The 25,578-nt window shown below is 34.7% G+C and overlaps 1 protein-coding gene across 1 annotated transcript; it reads right to left on the bottom strand.

Moving 5' to 3' along the window:
• Positions 1–17: 17 nt before the first annotated feature.
• On the bottom strand, positions 18–20,603 carry LOC131603319 (calpain-type cysteine protease DEK1). Its single transcript, XM_058875617.1, has 31 exons — positions 20,113–20,603; positions 17,723–17,973; positions 16,418–16,600; positions 15,622–15,757; positions 15,194–15,324; positions 14,958–15,072; positions 13,856–14,870; positions 13,556–13,666; positions 12,647–12,705; positions 11,429–11,588; positions 10,261–10,531; positions 10,016–10,166; positions 9,824–9,935; positions 9,533–9,698; positions 9,365–9,435; positions 9,167–9,258; positions 8,883–9,045; positions 8,623–8,694; positions 7,868–8,245; positions 7,656–7,771; positions 7,278–7,575; positions 4,842–5,161; positions 4,269–4,620; positions 3,510–3,830; positions 3,323–3,424; positions 3,074–3,202; positions 1,824–2,204; positions 1,379–1,516; positions 1,025–1,261; positions 535–933; positions 18–449 (listed from the first exon to the last, which is right to left on the bottom strand). Exons 1-30 carry the CDS (start codon positions 20,238–20,240, stop codon positions 628–630), a joined length of 6,465 nt encoding a protein of 2,154 aa, XP_058731600.1. The 5' UTR covers positions 20,241–20,603; the 3' UTR covers positions 18–449; positions 535–627.
• Positions 20,604–25,578: the final 4,975 nt, after the last annotated feature.

A 25,578-nucleotide genomic window follows, 5' to 3' on the forward strand; every position in this document is an offset into this window, starting at 1 on the left:
ATTAGATTAGAAAAACATTTGTACAAAATCTTCCCAAATGTCATTGTCAACAAATGATAGGGAATGGTAATTGTTAATGTTTGTACAATACTCTATGGAAAGAATCAAAAACGGAAGAGCTGAATTTACATAAGTTACACAATTCTTGTAACTATACTTCCCCAACCCTTCCTTCATCTCCATTTGAATAAGATGTTAGTAATCTTCTACTTATTTTCAGCTATTTCTTTTCCCATTTTTCCTTAAATGGTTACAAGTATACTCCTATAGTACCACTTTTTATGTACATAATGAACACCCCGAGTGCCTCTTCAATGCTGGCAGATGCATAGTCCAAGCATGCCATTTGAAACAATGCCAGACCATCCCCATCACGAAATCATATCTCAATGTTGCGAGACTGCCCACTCATGCAAGAAACTTCAACCTTTAAGAAATATAGTCATAGGCTGTAAAAAAAACATAAGCAGTGTTAATGACATGTAGACTGCTTGACTATGGAAATTGAGGGAAAGTTCCAAGAAAGAAAATCACCCGAATGCTCTTAAGCATGACTTCAGCAGTGCAAGTATATGATCCCAGAGAACCCAAGCAAGAAACTCATCAACAGGTAGCCACCCCTGGGGACTACAAAGCTTCAAGAGTTATTGATGCCTTGGTGAAGACTGAAAGCACAAATGGTGCTTCTTCCCCAGGGTGTATAGTGGTAGGAACTATAGTGTATCCCTTTGGCTCAGGTTCCAGAACCATTTCACAAGATATTTCTCTAGAATTCACATAGTCTGTCCCACCGACTGATTCATGTAGGTATATGTTATAAGCAGCACGCCGGCCACGAGTTTTGAGAATCCTCATTCCAATGTAGAACATCAGTGAATCATGGCTGGATTGATAATTTCTGAAACCGGCCGCTGTTCTTGAAAACCCCACACCCTATAAATATGATAAAATAGAGTTTTAAAGAAATTCAATGGGAATGATGTTTTTGATAAATGCATTACTAAATATCAAGTACCATTCATACCTGAGTTAAGGTAATGAATACATGAATTGGATATGATGCATCTTGCCCAGTTGCAGTCAGTTTGAACTGTGGATTTTGATGCCATGTATCATAATCCTGACACCCACCAGCACTGTAACCACGCCATTGACCATGAACAGTATGACGCATCTCTGATGGATAGATACGACAAATATATATTGATCGAAAATGAATCTGAAAATCTTGCCACGACATCCAGAATATACCATCTTTTGACTGTCCAGAATAGTGAAAATAAAAAGAATCAATTGATGTCAGCAAGGAAAATTTCACAACAGAGTGAGCAATTACCCCTCATTCACAACAAGGTACCAAGTTGAGGCATATTACTACCTGTGGAACATGCTTCAGCTTGTGCTTTAACCTATCTGTCCATTCAGGTGATGAATCAGACCAATGACCATTCCACTCAACTTCATTGGCCCATGGATTTCGGATCTGAACAAGTTTATGCCCATCCACCTCTCTTACCTAAAATTGCATGACAGCAATGGTAATTTAAAATCATCCAGACAGTCATAGACCAGCTCCTTTAAAGGTTAAAGTTCATGAAGGTTTTATATCTAAACATGCACCTCGCACCAAAAGCGTTTTGGGCTCAATGGGTAAATAATGTTCAAACACACCCTATTTACTTTAGTACAACTTCTTAAAAAATTCATAAAGGTATTGATTGCAAGGACCAAGTCTCCTAGAATTTTAAGCTTTCAAGTGGAAAATTATAATGGTTTATAGCGAACAACTGATATTAATGAGATATTAAACATCGGCCCATTACCTGCAGTATTGAGTATGCATGACCTTGTACAATACCACTAGAAGAGATGTGCACATCTGAGCCTGAGGGACTTCCTGCTCCTAGGAGAAAACCTTCTTGCTTGAAGCGTAACAACTGAGACCATAATCTACCACTTGCAAGGTCAAGCTGAGCTTCACCACTCCTCATATCAATTTCCTCCCCAGCACCTCCAGTGAGATCCACAAGAGCATCCTGAACAAGCCCGCCTTCTAGTGCTTCATAAGAGCCATGCAACTTGGCATATGCCTTCTCCAATAGAGAGACCCAAAGCTCATAACCCTTCTTACTTGTAGCAAATGCTGGTTTACCCGGTAATTCACATGGAATCCAATCATCAACAACAACAGGGATCCACTCACCCTAGATATTGTGAACCAAAATATGCAATAAAAAATGTCAAGGTAATAGAAATTATAGCAAACATCACATAAATATGCAACTAGAGAGGATATGAGGCTAAATGACTTGTATATTTGTAATCATTGTAGATCATATATTGGATATCCAATGTCAGTTAATGTTTTTCAGGTATTAAATAAAAACCATACAATAGAGAGGAGGGATCCATTAACTCTAGGAGTAGTTTTTGAACACTCACTCCATTTAACAACTTTTGATTATACTATACCTAAAGCCCGTATGTTTTTTTTTTCGAATTTTCAGCAAAGTCTTTATATGTTTTTAATGATGTCCTCATACTTCTGAAAATTAATAAACAACCCTATTCACTAAAAATTACAAAAACTAAATTTAATGAACTTATCAAAATTAGTGGATGAAGTGTAAGAATTAATTCAGCTAATCTTTCAATAGATCATTATAGTCTATCTAAGCGAGTAAACCAAAACTTTTTGTATGATACAAACTTAACAGATCAATACTGAATTGTGTAATATTAACATGATTTATCATGCATAGCAAACATTAGATAAATTTAGTAGTGATAAGTATAAATCTTATGGTTTATATTCACTTTTAAAAATGAAATTTATAATACACATTACTTGTCTAAAAGCATTAATTTTTTCTTGTACTCAATTTTGAAGACTCAAAAGTTTCAATCCAACGGTTAAATTGATGAAAGAAATTTAAAGCCCAACATCTCTCAGTGTCTAAAGCTCCAAAAGACATCATAAAAGATCAGCCAATGGAAACCGTTATCAGATAAGGCATGAGAAAGAGATCAATAATAAGAAAGTGATGTGAATTCAACTCTTTTTCCTTGTTACCTGAACACAAAAGCGAACAGTGTAGATTCCTTCCTCGTTATATCCTTGAGTGATGATCACCTCTGATATGCGAGAAACCTCTGTCAGAACAGCAACAGCACTCAAGAACCAACAATCACCCAACCGTCCCTATTCAATTGTTAGACAAGACAGCTATTAAGAGAAATGGCAAAATCCAAACCTATCAAAACATACATAACTAACAGGCATTTATTGACAAAGTATAGAAAGAGACATCTAAATCACAACCTGACAAACATCTGAAGGATTTGGAGGTCCAGAAAATAAGCAAGGACGGCAGCCAGGGTTTTGTCTAGCAATTTCCCCTGGTCTCAACCACTCAGAAACAACCTACATAGAAGATACATAGAAGAAAACAGTAAGATTGGAATTACATATAACAATAACAATAACAATAACAAAAATAGAGAAATACCTGTAACTTTGCAGGGGGGTCTTCAGGGTCCACGAACAATGAGTGATCATTAGGAGGAAATTCCTGATCAGTAAAACGTGATTCTCCTCTAGCAAAAAGAGCTTCTTTGATGGCCAATTCTACAGATAGCATCCGTTGATTAATCTCCTGTTGTGTTTCAGTTCTAGGTTTTCTATACTTCCTAGAAAAGGATTCCAATTCCAACACCACGCCATCACGTTCTGACCTTCTTTTCCTCCCACTAGAATACTGTCCGTCCCAATCTACTTCATCTCTGTCATACAAATCTACATCTGCGGGATCACTGTCCCAACCATCAACCTAGGAGCAAAACAGGTGCATGAGATTTAGACAACCAAAATAAACATAGCAGCCAAAATACCAAATAACATTTGTTATTCCATTAATGTAACTTAATCTGATGTTTAACTTCAATTGTCTTCTTCTCTGAGGATATATTAAGCACGAATACAACCTAGTCATGTTGATAATAATTGTCAGCACAGTTATATGATAGGCTTAGCTTAGCATACATCTCAGAGTTTAATTCCGCTATGTACAGTTAAGTTGGTGGCAGCTCAGAGAAGTTACAAACAGGAATTGTTAGCTGTCAAGTCTTTACTCTTGCATAAATATGCATCTCTGATGTTAGAATGTGAATGAGAAAAATGGTAAATTACACATATACTGCAAACTACAATCAGCATGACTAAGATTGTCTACATGATTAGAGGAGGGGAGGATGCAGATGATATATACCCTTGAGGGTGAATCAGTCCACTGCCAGTTATCTTCAGGCAAATCAAGTGCACTGAGGTCTGCCGAAGCTACTGAGGTATAGAGGGCAGAAACTTCATCATCCGATAAGCACCTTCCCCAGAGAAAAACATCCATAATGTGCATCTTAGATTCAACCCCTTCACTATCTGACCTACCAAATGCATCAATATCTGTTGGTGGTCTAACTCCAACCCAAACTTCGGTCCCATGATCCCAAATGCTGCTTCCCACACACAATGGTAATCCATTCTGGTAGCCATCAAATCCACCATCTAAATAACATGTTGCTTCCCCTAAATCGGCATCAATTGTCATTGTTACAATATGCCACCTGCGAGATCGAAATCGTTGGCTTGTGAATTACGAGCTATTGGTGAAATCATGAAACATAATCAGGAAAAAGTAGTTGCGAATTGGGTAACAGAAACCCTAAACTACTAGATGTTATTCAATAAAAAATATTTAAAAAATGTTAAATTAAGAAAACATACGATAACTATACAAAAACTAAACATAAGATAACTATTCCAAAACTAAACATAAGGTACAAACCTTCCATCTGCAATACTAGTTGCACTAATACTCCACTCCTTTGCGACTGTCGTTTGTCTATCACCTTTAGTAATCAATCGAAGACCAACTTGTCCAGCCTCAATGCCTTGTTCAGCACCAGCAACAAGAATCTCCCAGCAAACCTTCTTCTGAAACTCAGTACCCAAAAGACAGACGGGACCAGACTCAGGTTGAATCATCAAAGCAATGGAGAAGCTGACTTTTTGACTTTGACATAGACTGGAATCAATTGGACCACAATGCCTGCCACTTGCAGTTGGCTCGTCATCAAGGAGACATATAGCACCTGTAACTCCAGTCTGTAAAGCATACCAAATATTCAATAGTATCAGAAGCAAATTAATTAAGCAATCTCCAGAATAGTTATCCTATGTAATTAAAATGGGACATCCGATATAAAAGAGAGAGTTACATATGTTTTTGGTCCTTATAAAATGGAAAGATTATGGTTTTGGTACCTTTAAAAGATTTTATTCGGTTTTGGACTTTGGTACCTATAAAAGATGTTATTCGGTTCTGGCACCTATACAAGATTTTATTCGGTTTTGGTCCCTTCAAAACCTAAAATCATTGCTTTTGGTCCCTAGTATTCATTTTAGGACAGATATATATTTATTGTAAAGATTAAGGAAATATTTCTGGGTAGTTTTTAATTAAAGTTATTGAGTTCTAAATATCAACAATTTGTTTACATTAATGCATAAATATAAGTAAATGTTGCCGCCAAGGATATGTTACACACATTTAACTCAATTAGCATAGGTGACACACATTTAACTTAATTAGCACATACCAGTTGAGCTACCCCACCCACCCTAATTTTTAGATAGCTAAAACTGACATAGTATTGTATACGCCATTGGGCGTCATGTAGGATGGTCATGTAGAGATGAAAACTAATGAAAAGAAAATTTAGGGACCCAAAACAGATTTAACTTAAAGAAATACTATTGGCTTTAGCAACGGATTGCTGCAAGCAACCCACTTTTTTGCGGTAAGTGACAACCCATCAATAAAGAAGGAACATAATACATACACTTCTGGCTCAATGAATCAGAAGTTTGTTCAGTGACAACTTCAAAACAAACAAAAAAATGAACATCATATTTAAAAGCTAAACTACAAAATTCAAAGATCTTATTCTTTCAAACATACTTCAAAGAAGATATAGTTGAATAAAAAAGCTACATTTGACCTTCTATTTTTATCAAACGGTATAGTTTTCTTTACTGTTTTGATAAGCTAACATCAGTTTTTAGAAATTTAATTTTTTGTGATTTACAAAAATTATGATCCCAAATTATTTATTCAAAATTATATTGTTAAAAAATACTTTTTTGAAAACAGCACTATATTATTTACATATCTTGTGCAATGAGCAAATATTTTGTAATTAAAAGCTGAATAATTACTTTCCACTATAATTCAGCTAAATCTTACAAACCAAATATAGGAATGGACACAATTGCATTATTAACCACACCAAAGTTGATCGATAAAAGGAATGATCATTCCATTCCATGCCCTATGCCAATACTCTTTCTATTCCCACTTAAATCCCTCTAACAAATCAAACCAGCTGTTTAACGATATTTAATATGATAATTAACAAGAAATATTTTTTTCAAGTTTTGTTCGTTAACATAGATTTAGTCAATAATGTGGTCATATGTAAGTCCTGCAATCAGCAGCATGGATTTAGTTGATAATTTGTCTAAGTCACTCTTGCCACAGCGAGCTTTTTGTCAATTTTGTCTCTAATGGAAGGCTCTCTCGTCATTGGTCTCAACATAATGTGTGTATAGTCTCCGGTAGTCCCTTCATCTAACCAAAGTCAAGTTGGGTCGTTGGCACCGGTCACAGATGACTTGTCCCACCAAGTTAGTTTCTCTTTTTGGTAGTCATGTTGTCTAACTACCGTAGATGTTTAGTAATTGTCACTGATCACAAAACTAAGCTGGTTGTTTCAAGTAAAGGACAATCTGACCAAATATCATTGCACTTTGTTAGGATGTAGTTAGTAAAAGTTCAATGTGGCTCTAACCCTAATTGGTTTGATTTTCTCTTTTAAAGGGTAATATATGTAAAAAGCTTAAAGCTTAGTAAGCTTCAGCTTGCGGGAGAGTATTAGAATATTATAAAATATCTTATAATATCTTTTATACTAATTTAGAGTATCTTAGAGTATCTCCTAGTATCAGATTTATATTAGTTATTATTATCATGACTTGTTTTTGATTTAGGATCGAGTCTTTGTAACCTATAAATAGGGATTAATATTGAGTCTTCTGTATCAAGTCAATAGCTATTGTCAATAATATTTTTTTCTCATCTTTTACGTATAATCACAAACTCTACCCAATTCTACCAATCATTATCATAATTCAGAAGTAATAGCATAGACAGAAAATGAACCTTAAGTGCACGACGTTCTAATTGTGAGGCACGTATTCTCCGTGCAATGCTTGAAACCCTCTCTCGAGCAAAAGAATCATCTAAAACAGAATCACCTCCAACTGCGCGCACCGCCGCTGCCATCGCTGCAGCCTCTCTGCCGCTAGCATTAGGAATGGAGGAGAGCAGTGAAGCTTCTAACTCCTTCCATTTGCGTTCCTCTTTTTCAAGTAGAGCCTTCCTCCTTTCCTTCCCTCTACCCTCCTCTTCACGCCTCTGCATGAAGATTTCCTCTTCCATCTCCTTTTCTCTTATGTAACTAGAAAATTAATTGCAAAATAGTTAGTAAAAAAGAGCTTGATAAAAGTATACATACATATCAAATAATCAGAATAGTACCTCTCCTGAATGATTTCAAATTGCCTGCGATCTTCTGGCATCCACTTTTTTATTTTCTTAGCACTTAAGTCAGAAAATCCAATGCTGTCAAGAAAGAGTCTCAAACGAACTTCATCCTGCAAGAGAAAATGGATTATTGGTGTCACACACGAATTAGAATTCGAACTAGATATCATTCACTGCATGCAAAGCGGCTAGAATTGCCTTTTTACCTGTGCTCGTTCGGCCTTAGATGTCAAACCAAGCAACAAAAGTAAGTAACCACCAAACTTGTCCCACATGTAGACCCATTCAGTATCAATAGCCTCTTCTAAAGCCAGAATCCGTGCATGGGCACACATTACTCTTCTGTGATCAACATCATTGGTTGGCTCATGGCAAAATGTCCTTGCATATTTTAAACGGCTAAATAATGAACCCGCAACTAATTCTTCATTTCTCAAACGGTCTCTCAATTTCATGACATCAGCTCTAGGAAGCACGAAATTCCCTGCCCTATCTAGCATAACGGTGGGGTCTCCAATCAAAAGGGCTGCAGAACTAGCCGACCTCTGGGGTGCTGAGTAAGTTCCTGATATTGCATTTCTGGTCTGCAGTCAAGCATATAACTCAAACATTTAGTTTAACTTAATTGAAAAATGGAAAGGTGATATTTTTTTCAACAATAGTATTCAATAAAAATCTAAATACAGCAAATATTCAGTAAAACAACGGAAAAAATGTCGGTATCAGGATCAATGAGCACAATTTCAAATGTTTAGATATTACTTATATTAATTGTAAGGATATTGCTAGCCTAGACACATTATGCTAGCTTTTTGGTAATGCGAAGAAACTTGGACAAGAAACAAAAGTAGGGACCTGTGAGTTGATCAAACTTATGTGTGTATGTGGCGGGCGGAAGAACAAGCACAAAATGAAAATTTGGTACGGTGTATCCTGAAATCTCATTGACAGATGAACATACCTTTGTTGCCGATCTAGCAATTGCTTGAACAACGGTTTCCTTGCTGAGAAAATGTACAGCATCTTCCATCATCTGTACATTATAGAAAGGTTAGAACTTCAACAAGTGTTTTCCTGACGAAAGTAGCAAGCACTTAATAGATTATAATGAGCCATTTTCTACATAAAGAGAATCAGAGGTTTCAGAGTATTTTTGAGTCCAATAATTTGAATTGTAGTAGTTTGAAAATTCAAAACGCTGGTCATAATTATTTATCTAACCTTTAGAGTTAGGCAAGGACGTGAAACAGCAAACCCAAATGAAACAACAAGTGTTACTGCTGATACAGCTGCACCAGCGAAGGGTGGATAAATCTTTAAACTGGCAACAACCCCCCAGCCTTCAGTTGCCAAGGCAATCCCATACAGCATGAGAAAGGCAATACTGTAAGTAGAAATACAAGCAGTGGATAAATAAACTAATTAATCATTTAACATATAAAATCAAAGAAAGAAACAATATAGAAAGAAAAAAAAACAATCGAACTTTGGGCTTAAGGGTTAACCTGACATTCTTTCCACAATCTGCATGAGCATCATACACATACACCGGCAAAACTCGGGGAGAATAAACCACAATCGGATATGAAAGGAGAACCTGGATAATACACAGAATCAAGGAATAAAACCAGAGGAACTTTGAAAACAGTCAGAAATCAGAAACATGCTTCCTATAAGGTTAACAGAGCAAATAAATAACTCACTGTCAATGCTCTTCCAGCAAGAAGAAAAAGAAATAAAAAATACCCAACCGAAGCTCCAACAAATGGTCTACCTGAAAAGCAGAAAGAAATGAATACAACAATAGTAGATCAACCAGTTTCTACTAAAGACATGCATATCAATGCTTATGTAATAAACTTAGCTAGCACCTTCAAACCATCCAACAAGAAATGCTGCCAAAGCCAACAGAAAAGCAAGGAAGCAAACAAACACCATCTGTATCCGGCTCAAATAAAAATTGTTTGACGCCCAGTGGTGAATTGCACCAATTGCTAATACCATTAGGAGAAGGACCAAAAGAAATGCTACCCCTATCTGAAGTAATGGGAAAGAGGACATTCAGCAAAAAAAAAAGAATTGAAGAGGAAGAGACATGGAGGAAAGACAAGTACATGGGTAAGAGTTATTAAACTCAACACAATAAACAGAATTGCACTTACCGTCCAAGGGTTGATGACAACTATTACAGCTGAAATAGCACCAAACAGAAGCAAAAGACCAATTATAACAAAAATATATACACCTCGAGAAAGTTTCCAATCATCATCCTTCCTGCAAATAAATGTTTTGAAAAGCATCAGACACTCCTATCGAAATGCAAAGCAACAAACAGATAGTCAAGTTTTACCAACCATTTAAGCAATCCGCAGCAAAGGGAGAGTATTGCTGGAATGCAGACTAATGGAAGCAAAGCAGCTAAAAAATCACCATTTGTTGGAACTTGGTCGTCCCTAGATTTGATAACTTCTAAATAAGACACTCCACAAAATGCTACAAGGATAACTGCAGCCAGAAAGAGTTCATTGAATTATAAATATCAGAAGCTAGAAAAAAAAGAAGTAAGAACAGTAGTAAACACGGTGAGAAAAGAGCATACCAGAAAATATTCCCATAAGTATAGCAGAAGACGGGGAGAACCGATAGGTTGCAAACCATGAAATTATTGGAAGTACGCTAGTAACAACTAAACCAATGGCGGATGCCATTGCCCAGCCAAGAAAAACAGATGATGTGTAAGGGGAGACCGAATTTTTCTGATTATTCCATCCCTTGTATCTCAAGTCATCTAAGGGTTTTGCAGAAACTATTGCTCCCAGAGCCAGTACAGATCCAACAAATACTGACATACAAATAATGAGAACTATACCCTGTAAAAAGAAGCAAGACAAAATTATGAATTGGCAAAGAATTTAACTTCAAAAAGACAAGTTATAACTACATGACACACTTCCTCTCAATTTGTGATTTCGTGAATTACAATCTTCAAATTAACCAGTCGCATAAACTGATGGATATGGTTTATCGGAACTTATTGGAAGCTATAGCAGTATGCAAGTGTTGAATGAATCTCATAACAAAATTATATAATAAAATTGTAAAAGCCTCGATCGAACATCAATATCATTACATAAGTACCAGATCAAAGGACCCCAAAACTAGAATATGTTACAATAAATGTGATCATATACTAATATTGATAGGGAAGAAACACCAAAAGCAAGTTCTTCAGGCTTGTTTTTCATGTCATCTCTTTGTGCACAACAACTCATGGGTCTCTAAAATATCGGGGGCCGGAACTCAGCCCTTTAGATCTTGATTGTTTTCCGAGTTTATAATGTCTTGTAAATTGACACGCAGAGAAAAAGCACACATTGAAAGAAATTGTTTTAGCAATTCTGTTTCCAATACAGTTATTATGTTACAAGTCTTACATACATAGGTGTTTTTACGTATAGACTAGTGTAATATGACAGAACAAAAAGTTATCTGAATTACCTATCCTTCCAACTAGTAAGCTTAGCTTCTCAGAGACCACAAGGATAAAGCAAAAGTACACCAAGTAACACACATGTAAGGCTAAATGATAGTAGACAGAAATACATGACCTCCAAAGGAACTAATGATAGTAGAAAATATGCAAGTGGCAAGAAATACATATATGTATAATATATCCATCGTACCTAACAAAAGAAAATAAATGGATCTATTGGAAACATAAAATACTGGCCACCAATAAAGTAGGTGGGAAAACATAAAGCACTGACCTTTGTACGAGGAATACGATCATTTCCAGCACTGTCATTACAATTTATACGGGGAACCCAAAATTGGTAACCATTACAAATCCATATAGGAATGGCAAAAGAAAGGCACGCAACCATTAGAGGCACGGTCAAGGACAATCCAAGGAGAACAGATGATTTGCTGCACAATTTAGACAAAAATTGATAAAAAGAAACAGAGGCATAAGCATTATCATGCGTTAGTAGGACAAACAAGGAACTAAACTACACTGGATTATAATTATTCCAGCATTCAAAATAAAAATTGATTCAATTTCGCAAGCAACAGCACCTTCTTTTTTAATAAAAGCTTCAGCAACTGAATCATTCTAAATTTTAACATATTATATTTCTTCCGTAAAATGAATGGAAGGAATTGCTATACAGCATACGCTGAAATGAATTCCAAAAAATATTTTAACCAATGTAACAAATTTAAATGACATGTTCAATCATATTACTTTCGTACAAAATTACTACTTAACCACAAAAATATCAACAATATCCCGGATGCTCAGTTAACAGTATTTACTTTTTGCATTACAGTGACATGATAGCAATATGGAACACATAGTTCTGTTCGTGCTTGAGTCGGTACAGACTATAGTGGTGTGGACAAGTTTTTTATAATTTCATTATTACCTAAATTATATAACCATAATACTTAGAATGTGTGAGTTGGGCTTAACTCATCCTTACAAAACCGGCTTGTAGGGTGAGGGTTACCCCCACTTATAAGCACATATTTAGGACATATATTGTCCAATGTAGGACTCTTAACACCCCCTCTCACGCCCAAGATTGAACGTCTGGAGCGTGGAACTAAATGGTAGGTGGCCCGACGGATCCTAAACCGAGCTCTGATACCATTTTAGTATGTGTGAGTTGAGCCTAACTCATCCTTACAAAACCGGCTTGTCGGGTGAGGACTGTCCCCACTTATAAGCACATGTTCAGACCATATATTGTTCTGGGACTCTTAACAATACTGAAGGAAAGAAAATAGAACAATTCCTGTGTACTCCCTCTAGACTCATGTACTCCCTCTAGACTCATTTATAGCAAAAAGTAACCTCAATTGAATGCACATTGATATAGTGAATTACAATCATGACAATAAAAATGTACTCCAAAAAGATTTGAGTTAAAATAAGGTCAAAACTAAAAATAGTAAAGACTCTCTAGTATAGTAGAGCATACCTTAAAAAGGAGAGCAACAGTCCAACACAAGTGCTAAGCAGCCAAGCAATGACACCATACTGAAGACAACATATTATGAAGAGGCGGTCAAAGATAATATAGTAGTAGCAATTAATTTAAACTTCACACAAATGCTCACTCACACATTATCATGAAATGATGAAATGTATTTATGCATTGAAAAGAACTGCCAAGATAAAGAAAATAATCGAGAAACATTAAAAGAAACACGAGAACACGAGAACCAATTCAGTGTAACTTCATCAAAATGAGAAAGTTCGATGTGTTGGCACCAGATGAGAATTAATGAAATGTTTCGGAGTAACTTCATCAAAATGGGAAAGTTCGATGTGTTGGCACCAGATGAGAAAGTTATGTTCATCAATTTTCACACTGATAAACTGTGAAAAGGTAACTGAAGAACTTTCCAGATGTGCTCAACAGGGATGTACATATCAGAGTAGTGTCAGCCAAATTTAACAAATGGCAAGGAGATAGATTAGTAAACCATAGGTCATTTGGAACATTTAGCAATAGATATCATATTAGGTTAAGAGAAAAACAGAAAGTGTTTTCTGTCTGTATTGAATTCATATGATGAAAATCAGTTCAATAAGTTGTTACAACTCAGTATTTATAGGCTGATCTAGCTCTAACTAACAATGACAGCTATCTAACTGAAAGACAGATAAGCCGTAGAAATGATAGGATACAAGTACAAACAGGTGTAGACTTCACACAACAGAACCAAGAACATCATAAAGCAACAGATTCCTATATTGCATGTTACAACCAACCAATAATCAATTAGAAAAACTGACAGCAAATATTGGTCAATTAAACAAGATTAAAAAAAATTATGATTAAATTCACCCATTATATTCAATCCAAATACAGCCAACTCTGTACCTTCCTTGGTTTTGATGTCATGGCCAATTCTTCCACCGCAAGTGATCGAAGGAAAGCCATAATAGAGCATATCACGGGAGACAGCAATAGCACTGCTAAGCCAAACTCAAACTACAAGCAATGAAGGTTCAGAAAACATCAAGATGAGCACATGTAACGTTCACAATAAGGTTCAAACAGTTACCATCCCAACATCAAACAAACAAAATATAGACATTAGGCTTCCATAAATATGCTGCTTGTACATTATTCATTTGGACAAAACAAACCGGAAATTATTTAAGGAGAGACAGCACTCACCTGCTGGTGTGTTGCATTAACGATTTTGATTGTTTTTGGGCGAAATACACCAACAGTGATGGTTTCCAGTATGAAAATAAAGCTAAACAGAACCCACGCTCGTTCTGGAGTACCCGTAATGTGATGCAATATAAGCCTGCATAACTGAAGCCATTTTTCAAGCCCATGTAGCCGCAGTTCTTCAGATAATGAAATCTGATTAGGCGCAGCATTGTCAACACTGGTGTTATCGGTATTTTCAGGATGATCTCTATCTGCATCTAGGCTACCTCTTTGCAATAATGCGAGGATAGTTGGATCTAACTCTAAACTTTTCTCTTTTAGCATCATAGCAAAATTTGGATCCAAGCCTTTATCCTGTAATAAACTACTCAGTTCACGATCACCTTGTCTTGTCCTTCTTTTCAGCATAGTAGCAATCCTAGGGTCATTCAACCTTTCTTGGAATGCAAGAGCCAAATTCAAATCCAACGGTTGGTGATTTGCCGAGGTAGATGTACTAGAGTCATTCCCTTGACTATCAAGGCCACTACTAGAGCAAACAACCAAGGAATTATTGTGATTCAAATTTCTATCATCAGATGATGTTCCAACTTCAGGCTCATGAACAGCTGAGCGACAGGAGCTGCTGTGTAAGTGTAACGCTATACTTGATCTTCCGCTATCTATGCTTTTGTCACTATTGACTCCGTCCGGTAAACTAGCAGTTTGAGACATGACATTATTCCAATTGCTCCCATCACCAGCAGCCAGACCCCTGCTAGCTTCAATGACATTTCCAAGATTGCCAGCTTCAACACTACTGCTCCGTTTCATACTTGAGCCACAGCCTTCAGAAAAGCTAGATGAACTGTTATGCTCTTTTCTGTGAAAGCCTTCTCTCAGGCGAACTACAGTGCTTTGTAAGGCATCTCTCCTTGCAGCTAATGGATTTGTAACCGATAAATGGCGAGAAACAGCAGCTCCTAAAAGTACAGAAGCCATAACAGCATAACTGATACAGTGCCCCAAATACCTGCAAGAAGAAAGCATAGATAAGAACAAACCAATAATACATGCAATGGAGGTAAAAAGACCACATGTTTTGGATTAAGGAACATACCAGTATTGCACTCCAAAACAAATAAGAAACACCCGTGATGTTCCAGCAATGAACAATACGGCAACACGACTATTAAGAAGTTGAAAACCATACAGGCAAGCTCCCATATTCCAGTCTACAGGACAAGAAGTTCACAGAAACAGCAAACAAATAAACAGAGATAAAAGGTACATAAGAATTTTCCCTGTTGAGATAGTACAAAAATAACCAAAATCAAGAAAGGCTAATTAAATCACCAAGAATAATAACAGCAACAGATGTGATTGCACCCAGCCATTTTTCCTCCTTTGCCGTTAGACCATACAAGATGGAGTAAACTAACAGAACAGATAATGAGCCAAGATAGAGAAGAACGAGATGGGAAGCCCTGTCAACCAAAAAAAAAAACAAGAATAACTTCAAAAGAAAGCTTAATGAAGTATGCGCTTAAATATTTGAGAAGCAATATTAGATTTTCAACATTCAGCCATAATCAAAAGAATGGGAATAAGTTAATCAAAACAAGGTAAAAGATTCATTAATAAACTAATTGGAAGGAGGGGATAAAATTAAGGGCAAATAAAATGCATTCCTGACTAATAGCTAATATTAAATGATATTTTAACACCTTACATAATATGTTCTATTATGATAGTCCAAACTGAGAGAAAGAACTAGAACAAACCTTCTAGATTGCCGAGGATATAATTCATTTGGGTCTGGTGGTTCGGGTAAACATGCTACAGGACCCACCTCAACACCCTCAGAATAAGCAAATTTGTAAGCCTTTCGCACATATTCATCCACATCAAGGCCATTTCCTACATGAGTAATAATAATAAGAAATTTGTCTAGTTTAAAAAAAAAATTATCCAGAACCAAGCCAAAAGCAGTAAGTACAACAGGAAATCATCTATGTTGTAAAGAAACATTGAATGCAACACCTGGTTAATTTAAAATGGTTATAATATATATATATATATATATATATATATATATATATATATATATATATATATATATATATATATATATATATATATATATATATATATTCAGTCCCTGTACATTACACTTATAATTCAGTTCCAACAAGAGTGTTTTCAATTGGGTCCTTTCGTCTTTAGTCCTTTGCATTTACTATTATAATAATCTAAACTGGAATTATGACAGAGTGTCAGGAAAACGCTAAAATGTTAACGTAGTGTAATTCGTACCAATATGTGATCGTCATTTTCAATTCAATCCAATAATTTAGGTTGCCGGTAAACATATCAGTCTCACGTTTACAATAACAGCAACAAATGGTGGAGGGAGATGCCCTTGAAAATGATTGAATATTCAGGGAGTGATTGAAAAGTGTTTCCGTGGGAACCAAATCGAAAATGTGTAACATGTATAATTACCAACAATTTATTTTAATCTTTAATAGTAATTTGGATAGCAATTTGTAAGCAAAAAAAAATGATTCAAAAGCATACCATTAAATACCATTCTGCAAATAAATAGCATGTTGATTGCTAAAGCAATTGCTGAAACTCCAAAAAAGAAACCAGAAGGAGAATATCGGTCAGACGCCCGTGATCCCGTTGTAACATATACTGCACAAAGCTCATATGCACAAAGGAGAGCAACAGCCAGAAGAAGCAGAATTGCAACAGCACCTGTCAGAAAAATGTAGATATTAGTTAAAAATTGTAAGAGCCAATACAATAATAAAACTAACAAAAACTGCTCCTTGATATATCATTCCCCTTGGATAATTTAATACAATCTACACAATGAAAAAGCTACATAAAACAAAATATTTATAGTTAAAATAAATAGATTTGCCCAAGGACCTAAGCCAATCTTTAGCAGGTTCTATACTATAGTTAAAATTATTTCCACATTTTAGTAACTTACATTACTGTGTCTATATTTATTTTCTAATCAGTGCTGCTCTCTTCTAATCAAATCATCTCAAGGGAATATAATATAATCAGATCTATATTACTTGATGCCCAAAACAGTATTCTTAACCCGCTAATAGTACAGGCACTGGCATGGCTGAAGAGGTGCATGAGATGACTCGCATTCTGATCCAATAACCTCTCCAACTCTAAACCTACCAAATGAGGGTGACCTTCCCATTTCTCAAAGAAAGGGTATTCATTCGGTTAGTGAATTTTTCCTCCTATTCTTGTTAGTTAAATATCATTTGTCTTCAATTATGAAAATGCATCTTTGTTTTCCTCAATTTCTATTCTTATTTCTTAAGAATACAAAGGGGCATTTCCTAAAGATAATGGAGACATGCCGTGATTGAAGATATGTTTGCTCAACAATCATTGGAGAAATGTCCAAGCCACGTGTCGCCTAGACACATGGCCTAAATAGAGTAATAAAGCTACCACAATCCTTGCCTTAATAGCCCATAGCATAGGGCAACTCCGCAACTGCTCACCATAGCATAGGGCAACTTTTATGACCAAAATTTTTCAAAGCATTCATTCTATCGGCTCCCTATTTCTAACATTTAGTCACCATAAAATCATATATGCAAGCTGCAGTTATTTGCTTTTCTGCTAACTTTTGAAAAAGGTTGCATATTGCTCAAATGGTGGAAAACCATCCAAGAAAACAGCCCACAATAGTAATGGCAGAACAAGATTGTATGTAATTCTAAGCTTCGTTATAATGAAATGTCGGTTTCACATCAAATAGAGTAATATAAGCTTAAAATTATGAACACTGAACAAGACACAAAGCTATATTAAATAACAAATTGGCTAGTAAATACATACTTGAACTTTGCCACTGGGTTCTCCACCACAGCATAATTGAATAAAATGCCAATAAGAGAGCTGTTCCGGCCATAATTACAGCCAAACCAATCAGGTGTCGATCCAATATTACAACCAACCAGGATCCCCAAATGATAAGCATGATAATTGGAGAAACTACAACAAACCATGCTGAAAGATTCAGAAAACCACAGAGTAAATGGAGTTGAGGACCTTGCAAGATATTTGGCCACTTTCGAGCAAAGATCCAGCTGGATATAGACACACAAAAAAACATATATGTAAGGAAGCCCAAACCAACATAAAAAATTCAAGGTACTTTAATTGTATTATTAAAGCAGCAGCACAACAACTAGGACTTCTTCCTAAATCAATACATTTTACAGGACAGAGTCATTGGTTTAGCAAAATTAAGACTTGTTTGTTTATGACTAAACGACATTTGTTGTGTTCAAAATTCAATAATTCAGATGCTATCAAAGAGGGTTTAATAATATGTTTCGAAAATAATTATATTTTTGATTCCATCAGAAAAGAAGCTTTATTGCCCAATTTTTGGAACAGGTATAGACATTCATGTAAAAGAAGGTTAAATCCTGGATATCTGACAGGCATAAAATCAATACTACTTCTTTAGACATTACTGCTTTTTTTTCAATTAAGACAATTAGCTTATTAGACAACAATAATCAATACTAATTCTTTCTAATAATGGATAAGAAAAGAGCAACAAAAACAGGTATTAATAATACATAAAAATTTAGTAATTTTACAGGATATTTTATTCTTCTTAGCTTCATAGGTTTTGTAAAGGGTGTTCATACATCCAACTTGTTATGGGGTTGCATTATCCTGTCAAAGGAACAACTCTCGAGAGTTGAAGTTATTAAGAGCATATATCTAACACACACTCTGACACAAGAGCCTTGGACTTGATTCTTGTATAAAGACCTACACCTTATCTTGAGCTTCAATTCAACTTCTTAAATTCAGAAGAGGGAAACATGGATCAATCACACAACCACTTGGCCATAAATGCTCTAAAATATCATTTGAACGACAAGACTCCAAAAAAAGGTGCAATTAAGAGTAGGCTCACAAATGATGTATTTCATTTCTCTCATTTGCCAGTGCTAATGTAGTTTTAGGAGGATTCCAATCCTACTGATTTGAATTCTACCCTATTGTGACTAGTACCATGACTGCCAAATTACAAGGTACCTTGTCCTTGTCTTAAAGCTTACTCTTCCAAAAAGAGGTGGCTATGAAATTTGGTTAGAATTCTGAATGTAAGAGAAACAACAAAGGCGGGTGAAAGGTCTCTATAAAGGCCTTCTATAACCCTGTCCAATAAGCCTCCCAAAACTCAATACTACAAGAATTGTTGCTAAACTTTAGAGGAAGCAATGGAATGAAAGATATTATCATTGAGAACTTAATTGTCAATAACTTAAATGAATCTCAACCAGACAAATACGTAGAGCTGTTACATTTCCAACAATAACTTCTTGTTCACAAGAATCAAATTGTAAATGTCATTCCATTTCTGAGGTAATAATTAAACACAAATCTTATCTTCAAAGTTCAATCTATAAAGAGGTCCATAGTCTCAAATTTACCAAATTTGTTAAGTATATTTCTTAATTTGGGTTATTATTTATGGAGACCATTGTTATTTCAAATTTCAACAAAAACCAAGTTTTATCCCACTAAGTGGGGTCGGCTACATAGATCCAATTCCGACATAATGTTCTATCTAATACCATGTTTATATCCAATTCATTAATCCTGAGATATTTCTTAATAACTTCTCTTATGGTTTTTCTATTTCTTTGTCTACCTCTAGTTGGTTTGACTCCTATCCATCTAATCTACTCTCCTTACAACATTCTTCATCTAATCTACTCTCCTTACAACAAAATCTACAGGTCTTCTCTCTCCATGCCCAAACCACCTAAGCCTATTTTAGATATTAATAATACATAAAAAAACAAGACAACAAAGCACTCAGGATTAGGCAACGTCAAGCTCGTAATACAAAAAAAAATATCCATGGCAAGGGCGCCAAATCCAAACAGATATACTTGATGGAATATCGAAATAAAAAATCAGAAACTACCATTTCAATTTATAGTTACTTCCCAAATAATATATCGAAAAGGTATGCGTATTTCACTTAATTATGTAGCATTGAAAGAACACAGCAGCCAATGCAAGTGAAATAGAACTATTTCAAAACAAGTATCTACTTAATTAGCAACCATACAACAAAATTTAAGAGCACTTGAACTAAATTAAGCCTAAACAACGCAATAAAACGGAATTATAAAGTCCGTGTGAATTCAACAAAAACAAAACAGAACATAAATAGAAACAGCAAAAACAATTACCTATAAATTCGCCAGGGTCTCCAGTTAACAGCCCAAAGTATGGAGAAGGAAGAGAAACCCAAAACAGAAAAGAGCGTTCCACAAATCGCACAAGAGAGGAGAATCCCACGGTCAGTCCCTTCTTCCATACCTAATCTCCTCTGAAACAGTTGCGATGATGCATGTGAGTAGAGAAATGAGCTAGTGAAATGGGGGAAGCATGGTGGTGAAGTTTGAAGTTAGGGTTTGAGAGTGAAGGGTTGAAGGGAAGTTAGGGTGAAAAATGAAAGGTGTAATTTGAACAAGGGTTGGGGTTAGTTGTGATTGATTAGATTAGAGAGTGAAATTGAGAAAGAGATTAAAACCCTACTCTGCTGTTTGTTTCTTCTTTCTGTAGTGTGTCCCCTTCCACACTCTGCTCATCTCTCAGCTACTATATCAGGTTATACATTAAAAAATATATTGAAAATTTTATCTTTTTCTCTCTCTCTTGTTTCTCTCTGTGTTTGAGTGAGAGAAAGAAAATTATTTTTGTATTTTCTTTTTTTTATTTATACAGACAAATGTACTAAAAATATGGGCAAATTGTTTTCTTATTTGTTACATGAAAGGGCCTCCAAATCAAACCTCAACAACATTATGACAATTCTGTAACTGTTCAACGTGTCACTCCCAGAATTATATTTGCACCTCCCAATGATGATATTTTATGTTTCTATAAAAAAATATATATATTTATGTGTTTATTGGAAGTTTCAAAAAAGTATCAAATTTTTTTTAAAAATAGCTTATTTTCGATAAAAAAAGTTTTAAAATTTTACAATACTAAAAATTTTGAAATTTTTAGTAAATTACAACACTTATCAAAATTTATTGAAAATTTTAATAAATTTTGAAATTTTCAATAGTATAAAAAAATTGAAAAAGGGGTGTCATATTCAATTCAAAAGCTGACATATTAAATACTCCAATTTTTTTTCTCCCATAAGTTTTCTTAAATTCCTGACGAAATGTCAAAAATATATTCAGTTTTTACATATGCATCTTCGGACGTACCGTTTTATAATGTATAGTCAGAAATACATCTCCAAAAATATTCCATAATTCCATAATATACATAATACAAACGTTTAAATAGTTAAAATGCACTCAGCCACTCCGAAATGTTTTTAGAGATGAATCTCCGAATTAATTTTTTGACAAAAATGGGGTGGCTGCTAGGGGTGGGAATAGGTCAGGCCGACTAACAGGGGCCTACGGCCTAGCCTACATAGGTCTAGTCCAGGCCAGACTTTATGTATAAATAGAAAAGACCTAGGCTTTTTTATAAGCCTATTTAGCTAAAAAGGCTAGGCCACGAGCCACATAAAAAACCTTTTAAGCCTTAGAAGTCGGTCTATTTAAATAAATATGAATAATTTTATTATTAATATATTGTATTTTGTACTTTAAATTAAAATATAAAAATAAATCTTAAATATCTTGAAGAAATTATGAAAATAAGATAGAAAAAAATCTTATGAACAATGTCATAACTTGCTTCCATAAGTTCTCTCAAACAAATAGTATCATAAAATTTATGTCACTAGATAAACTCAAATAAGTCAATACAAACAAACATTTGTTAGCCTATATAAAGTTGAGTTGAATGACTTGTTTACAAATATTCAAATGAAATAGGCTTTAAAGTAGACTAATAGGCTAATCAGGCCTTAAAAAGGCTAGACTCAGGCCAAAAAAATAAGTGTACGATATACTACAAGCCAGACTTAAGCTTTGAAATTTTTAGTAGGTCATGCTCAGGCTTGGCAAAGCCTAGCTCGGCCCAGCCTATTCCCACCCCTAGTGGCTGCGTTAAAATAGCTAAAAATGTACTCAATAATATTTTTAGAGATGCATCTCTGAATTAATATAGCAAAAATATCCCTCACTCAATTCTTTTTCCACATTCCCCTTTCTCTCAATTCCTCCATGCGCCTTCGAGTATAAATATTTTATCCATAATCTCTTTCATAGACTTGATAAACCATCAACTTGATCACTCAAGTGTGTCTTTATTGATTATCATCAATCCCAAAAAGGTTATGATTGTTATTCTCCTACTCTACAATGATATCTCATATCGGTTGATGTTACCTTCTTCGAGTTTGTTCCATATTGTGAGTCCAACCACGTAACTTCTGAACCCCTTAGAGAAATTACTCTTGTACCTCCTCCTAAAGTTACTAACATATTGTATACCATTATTCCCAATCATTATAGGGAGCATGGCCCATTAGATATCATGTAGTTGGCCCCTCACTTATCGACTACTACAAACATATCACCATTGTCACCCAACGTATGTCGTGCTTGTTCCTAAGGTCATTGCAAATTCTTCTCTAACATTGTCCTTATATCCATATTTGATCTTGCAGACTGAATTTGGTATTCCAATTTCCCTTTAAAAAGTTATACGCCTGACACGAACTTCGTCTTCACACTATATTTGATTTATGTTATCGTCGTTTTTCCTCTTTGCATTATACTTCTTTGTCTTCTGTTTCTATTCCTAACACTCCAAACGGAACATTATCTCTCCGTAAATGGAAGCAAGCAATGATTGATGAAATATGTTATCTCTAAAGCAGTGGTACCTGGGCACTAGTTTCTCTACCCATTGATAAGTCTTTGGTAGGTTGTCGTTGGCTTTATATTGTGAAGGTCAGTCTAGATTGTAAAATTGATCGATTTAAAACTCGTTTGGTAGCTAAAGGATACACTCATATTTTTGGGTTGGATTATAATGATACTTTCTCGCCTGTAGCAAAGATGGCATTAATTAAACTTCTTCTCTTCATTGCAACCATTCTACATTGGTCTCTCCTTCAACTTGACATCAAAAAAAATGCATTTTTACATGGTGAACTTGAAAAGGGTGTATATATGGATCTACCACATAGGTTTGTTGCTCAGGGGGAGTCATCGACTATGGTTTGTCGACCAAATTGGTCTCTTTATAGTCTTAAGCAATCTCTGAGAGTTTGGTTTTCCAAACCCAATGTTGTAGTACAACAGTTTGATATGGTCCATAATGAAACCGAACATTTTGTTTTTATCGTTACTCAAACCAATGATGTATTTATCTTATTGCATATGTAGATGATATTATCATAACTGGTAATGATCAACGGAAAATAATCCAATTAAAACAACATCTTGTGAATTAATTCCAGACAAAAACCTTGGTAAACTTTATTATTTTTTTGGTATTGAGGTAGCCCAATCTAAAGATGGTTTGGTAACTTCTCATTGAAAATATGCTACCTGTATTTTGGAAGAAATAGATTTATTGAATGCCAAACCAATTAATACTCTTATGGATCCTAGTGTTAAACTACAACCCGATCCGGGAGACCCTCTATCTGACTCTAGGATGTATGGAAATTGGTTGGAAAGTTAAATCATCTCACACTCATGCGTCCATATATTTCTTTTGCAGTTAGTGTGGTTATTCAATTATTAAATCCTCCTTGCCAAAAACACATGAACATTGTTAGCTAGATTTTGAGATATTTCAGAGGTGCTCTAGAAAAAGGTCTCATTTGTGACGATGAAGGACATACTCATATAGTTGGATATTCTAATGCTAATTGGGAAGACTCACCCATTGATAGACGATCTACCTCTAGGAATTGTGTATTTATTGGAGGAAACCTTATATCTTGGAAAAGTAAGAAATAAAATATATTTGCAATATCAAGTGCCTAAGCAGAATATGGGCCTATGACGCTGGTAACATGTGAGTTGGTTCGGTTGAAGCAATTGCTCGAAGAATTTCAATTTGAAGAAGCAAGACCAATGACGCTTATTTCTGATAATCAAGTTGCATTGCATATTGCTTTTAATCTAGTTTTTCACAAGATGATCAAACATATTGAAATAGACTGTCATTTTTCCAGAGAGAAGATTGAATCAGACAACATTATCACAAGCTTGTTAACTTTAATGCTCAATTGTTATGTGTTCACAAAATTCCCACGAGACCCTAGAACTAATTATATATGTGACAAGCTTGGTGTATTTAACTTATATGTTCAAGCTTATATAATATTCTCCAACCTATCTAAAATAGAATAAAATAGAATATACCATAACATATTTTTTGTGTAATTGATACAATAAATTATACATTTCACTATATAATACAACCTTCATAGTATTATTCACACATTTTTATTTAAATGTTTCTCATTCTCTTTTCAACAATAACTTTAACGCTAAAAGTTAAGAACAAAAATATTTTGAATGATATTTTATACTTCAAGACTCGTTTGTCTGTTTAAAAAATTGATGGACTATTTGATCATGATGCTTATAATTTCAATATTAATTGCTTATTCACTCAATCAAGTTCATTATAAATTAAGGGAAAAGCTAACATGTGCCCCAAGAACACAAGATAATTAGATATTTATAGAAAAAAATTCTTGGAACACGTGCATTCAATGTATCGGAATTTTAAATATGACTTTATTGCATTTAATTACATTTAGTTTTTTGTAATTATAGTATCCTTAACATGTGCCCTAAGGGCACATGTCCATAAATTAAAGTGCAACATGTTTTAGCTCACTAAATCTAAGACCAATTTTTTTTCAAAATTTTACACTATCTATCTGTTGAAAATTTAAGGGAAAATCAATAATAACAACACATCAAAAGATCGCATGACCCCAAAAGAGAAAAATGTCACACCTCCACTCAAAAGTTTAAAGTATTAAATACATAAATATTTTTTTATAATTTGAAAAATCAGTTAGTTTTTCTTTTAACACAAAGACCTTTTATTTAATGTTCATGTAAGTTGTAAGGACCAAAAGGGTCAATTCTCATAAATAAAAAAGGACTAAAGATTGTGTTATGCAAAGGTATATTTACAAGTTAGGTTGCAAACTTCACTTTCAAACATAGGATACTAGATTTGGTGTCAACATTTCTAATCAATGTATTGTGTTTTGCTAGATAGATCACCTGAGCAACGACGTAGATCAAGCCCATATTAATTGTTACCAATCTTAATCACCCCTAATAATTTTCTATTAAAAAAGTAATAATTTGAAGTTTGAACCAAGAAAATGGCTTTTGTTGAAAAAAAATAAAGCTAACGACAAAGATTTTTCATTTCGATCCCTTCATCATAACCTAATCTCTTAAAAGTTGAAGAAAGATTTGACTCTTGAATTTTTCTAAAACCTTTTCATATATATTTCTCCGGTCTGAATTATAAGCAAATATTCTCTTTTTAAGTTCATTAAATAATGAATGTATTTGGTCTATATAAAAAACAGACCACATACATTTATTACTCAATAAACCTAAAAAAAAAAAAATTGCTTATAATTCAAATTAACTAAACAATTTCAATCAATCTGCATCTCTACTATGATAAAAGACAAGCTACTCAAGTTCTAGACTTTAACATTTTGTTAGTCTAGTACATCTTAT

Source organism: Vicia villosa, linkage group LG5 (genome assembly GCF_029867415.1).
Source record: "Vicia villosa cultivar HV-30 ecotype Madison, WI linkage group LG5, Vvil1.0, whole genome shotgun sequence".
NCBI lineage: Eukaryota > Viridiplantae > Streptophyta > Magnoliopsida > Fabales > Fabaceae > Vicia > Vicia villosa.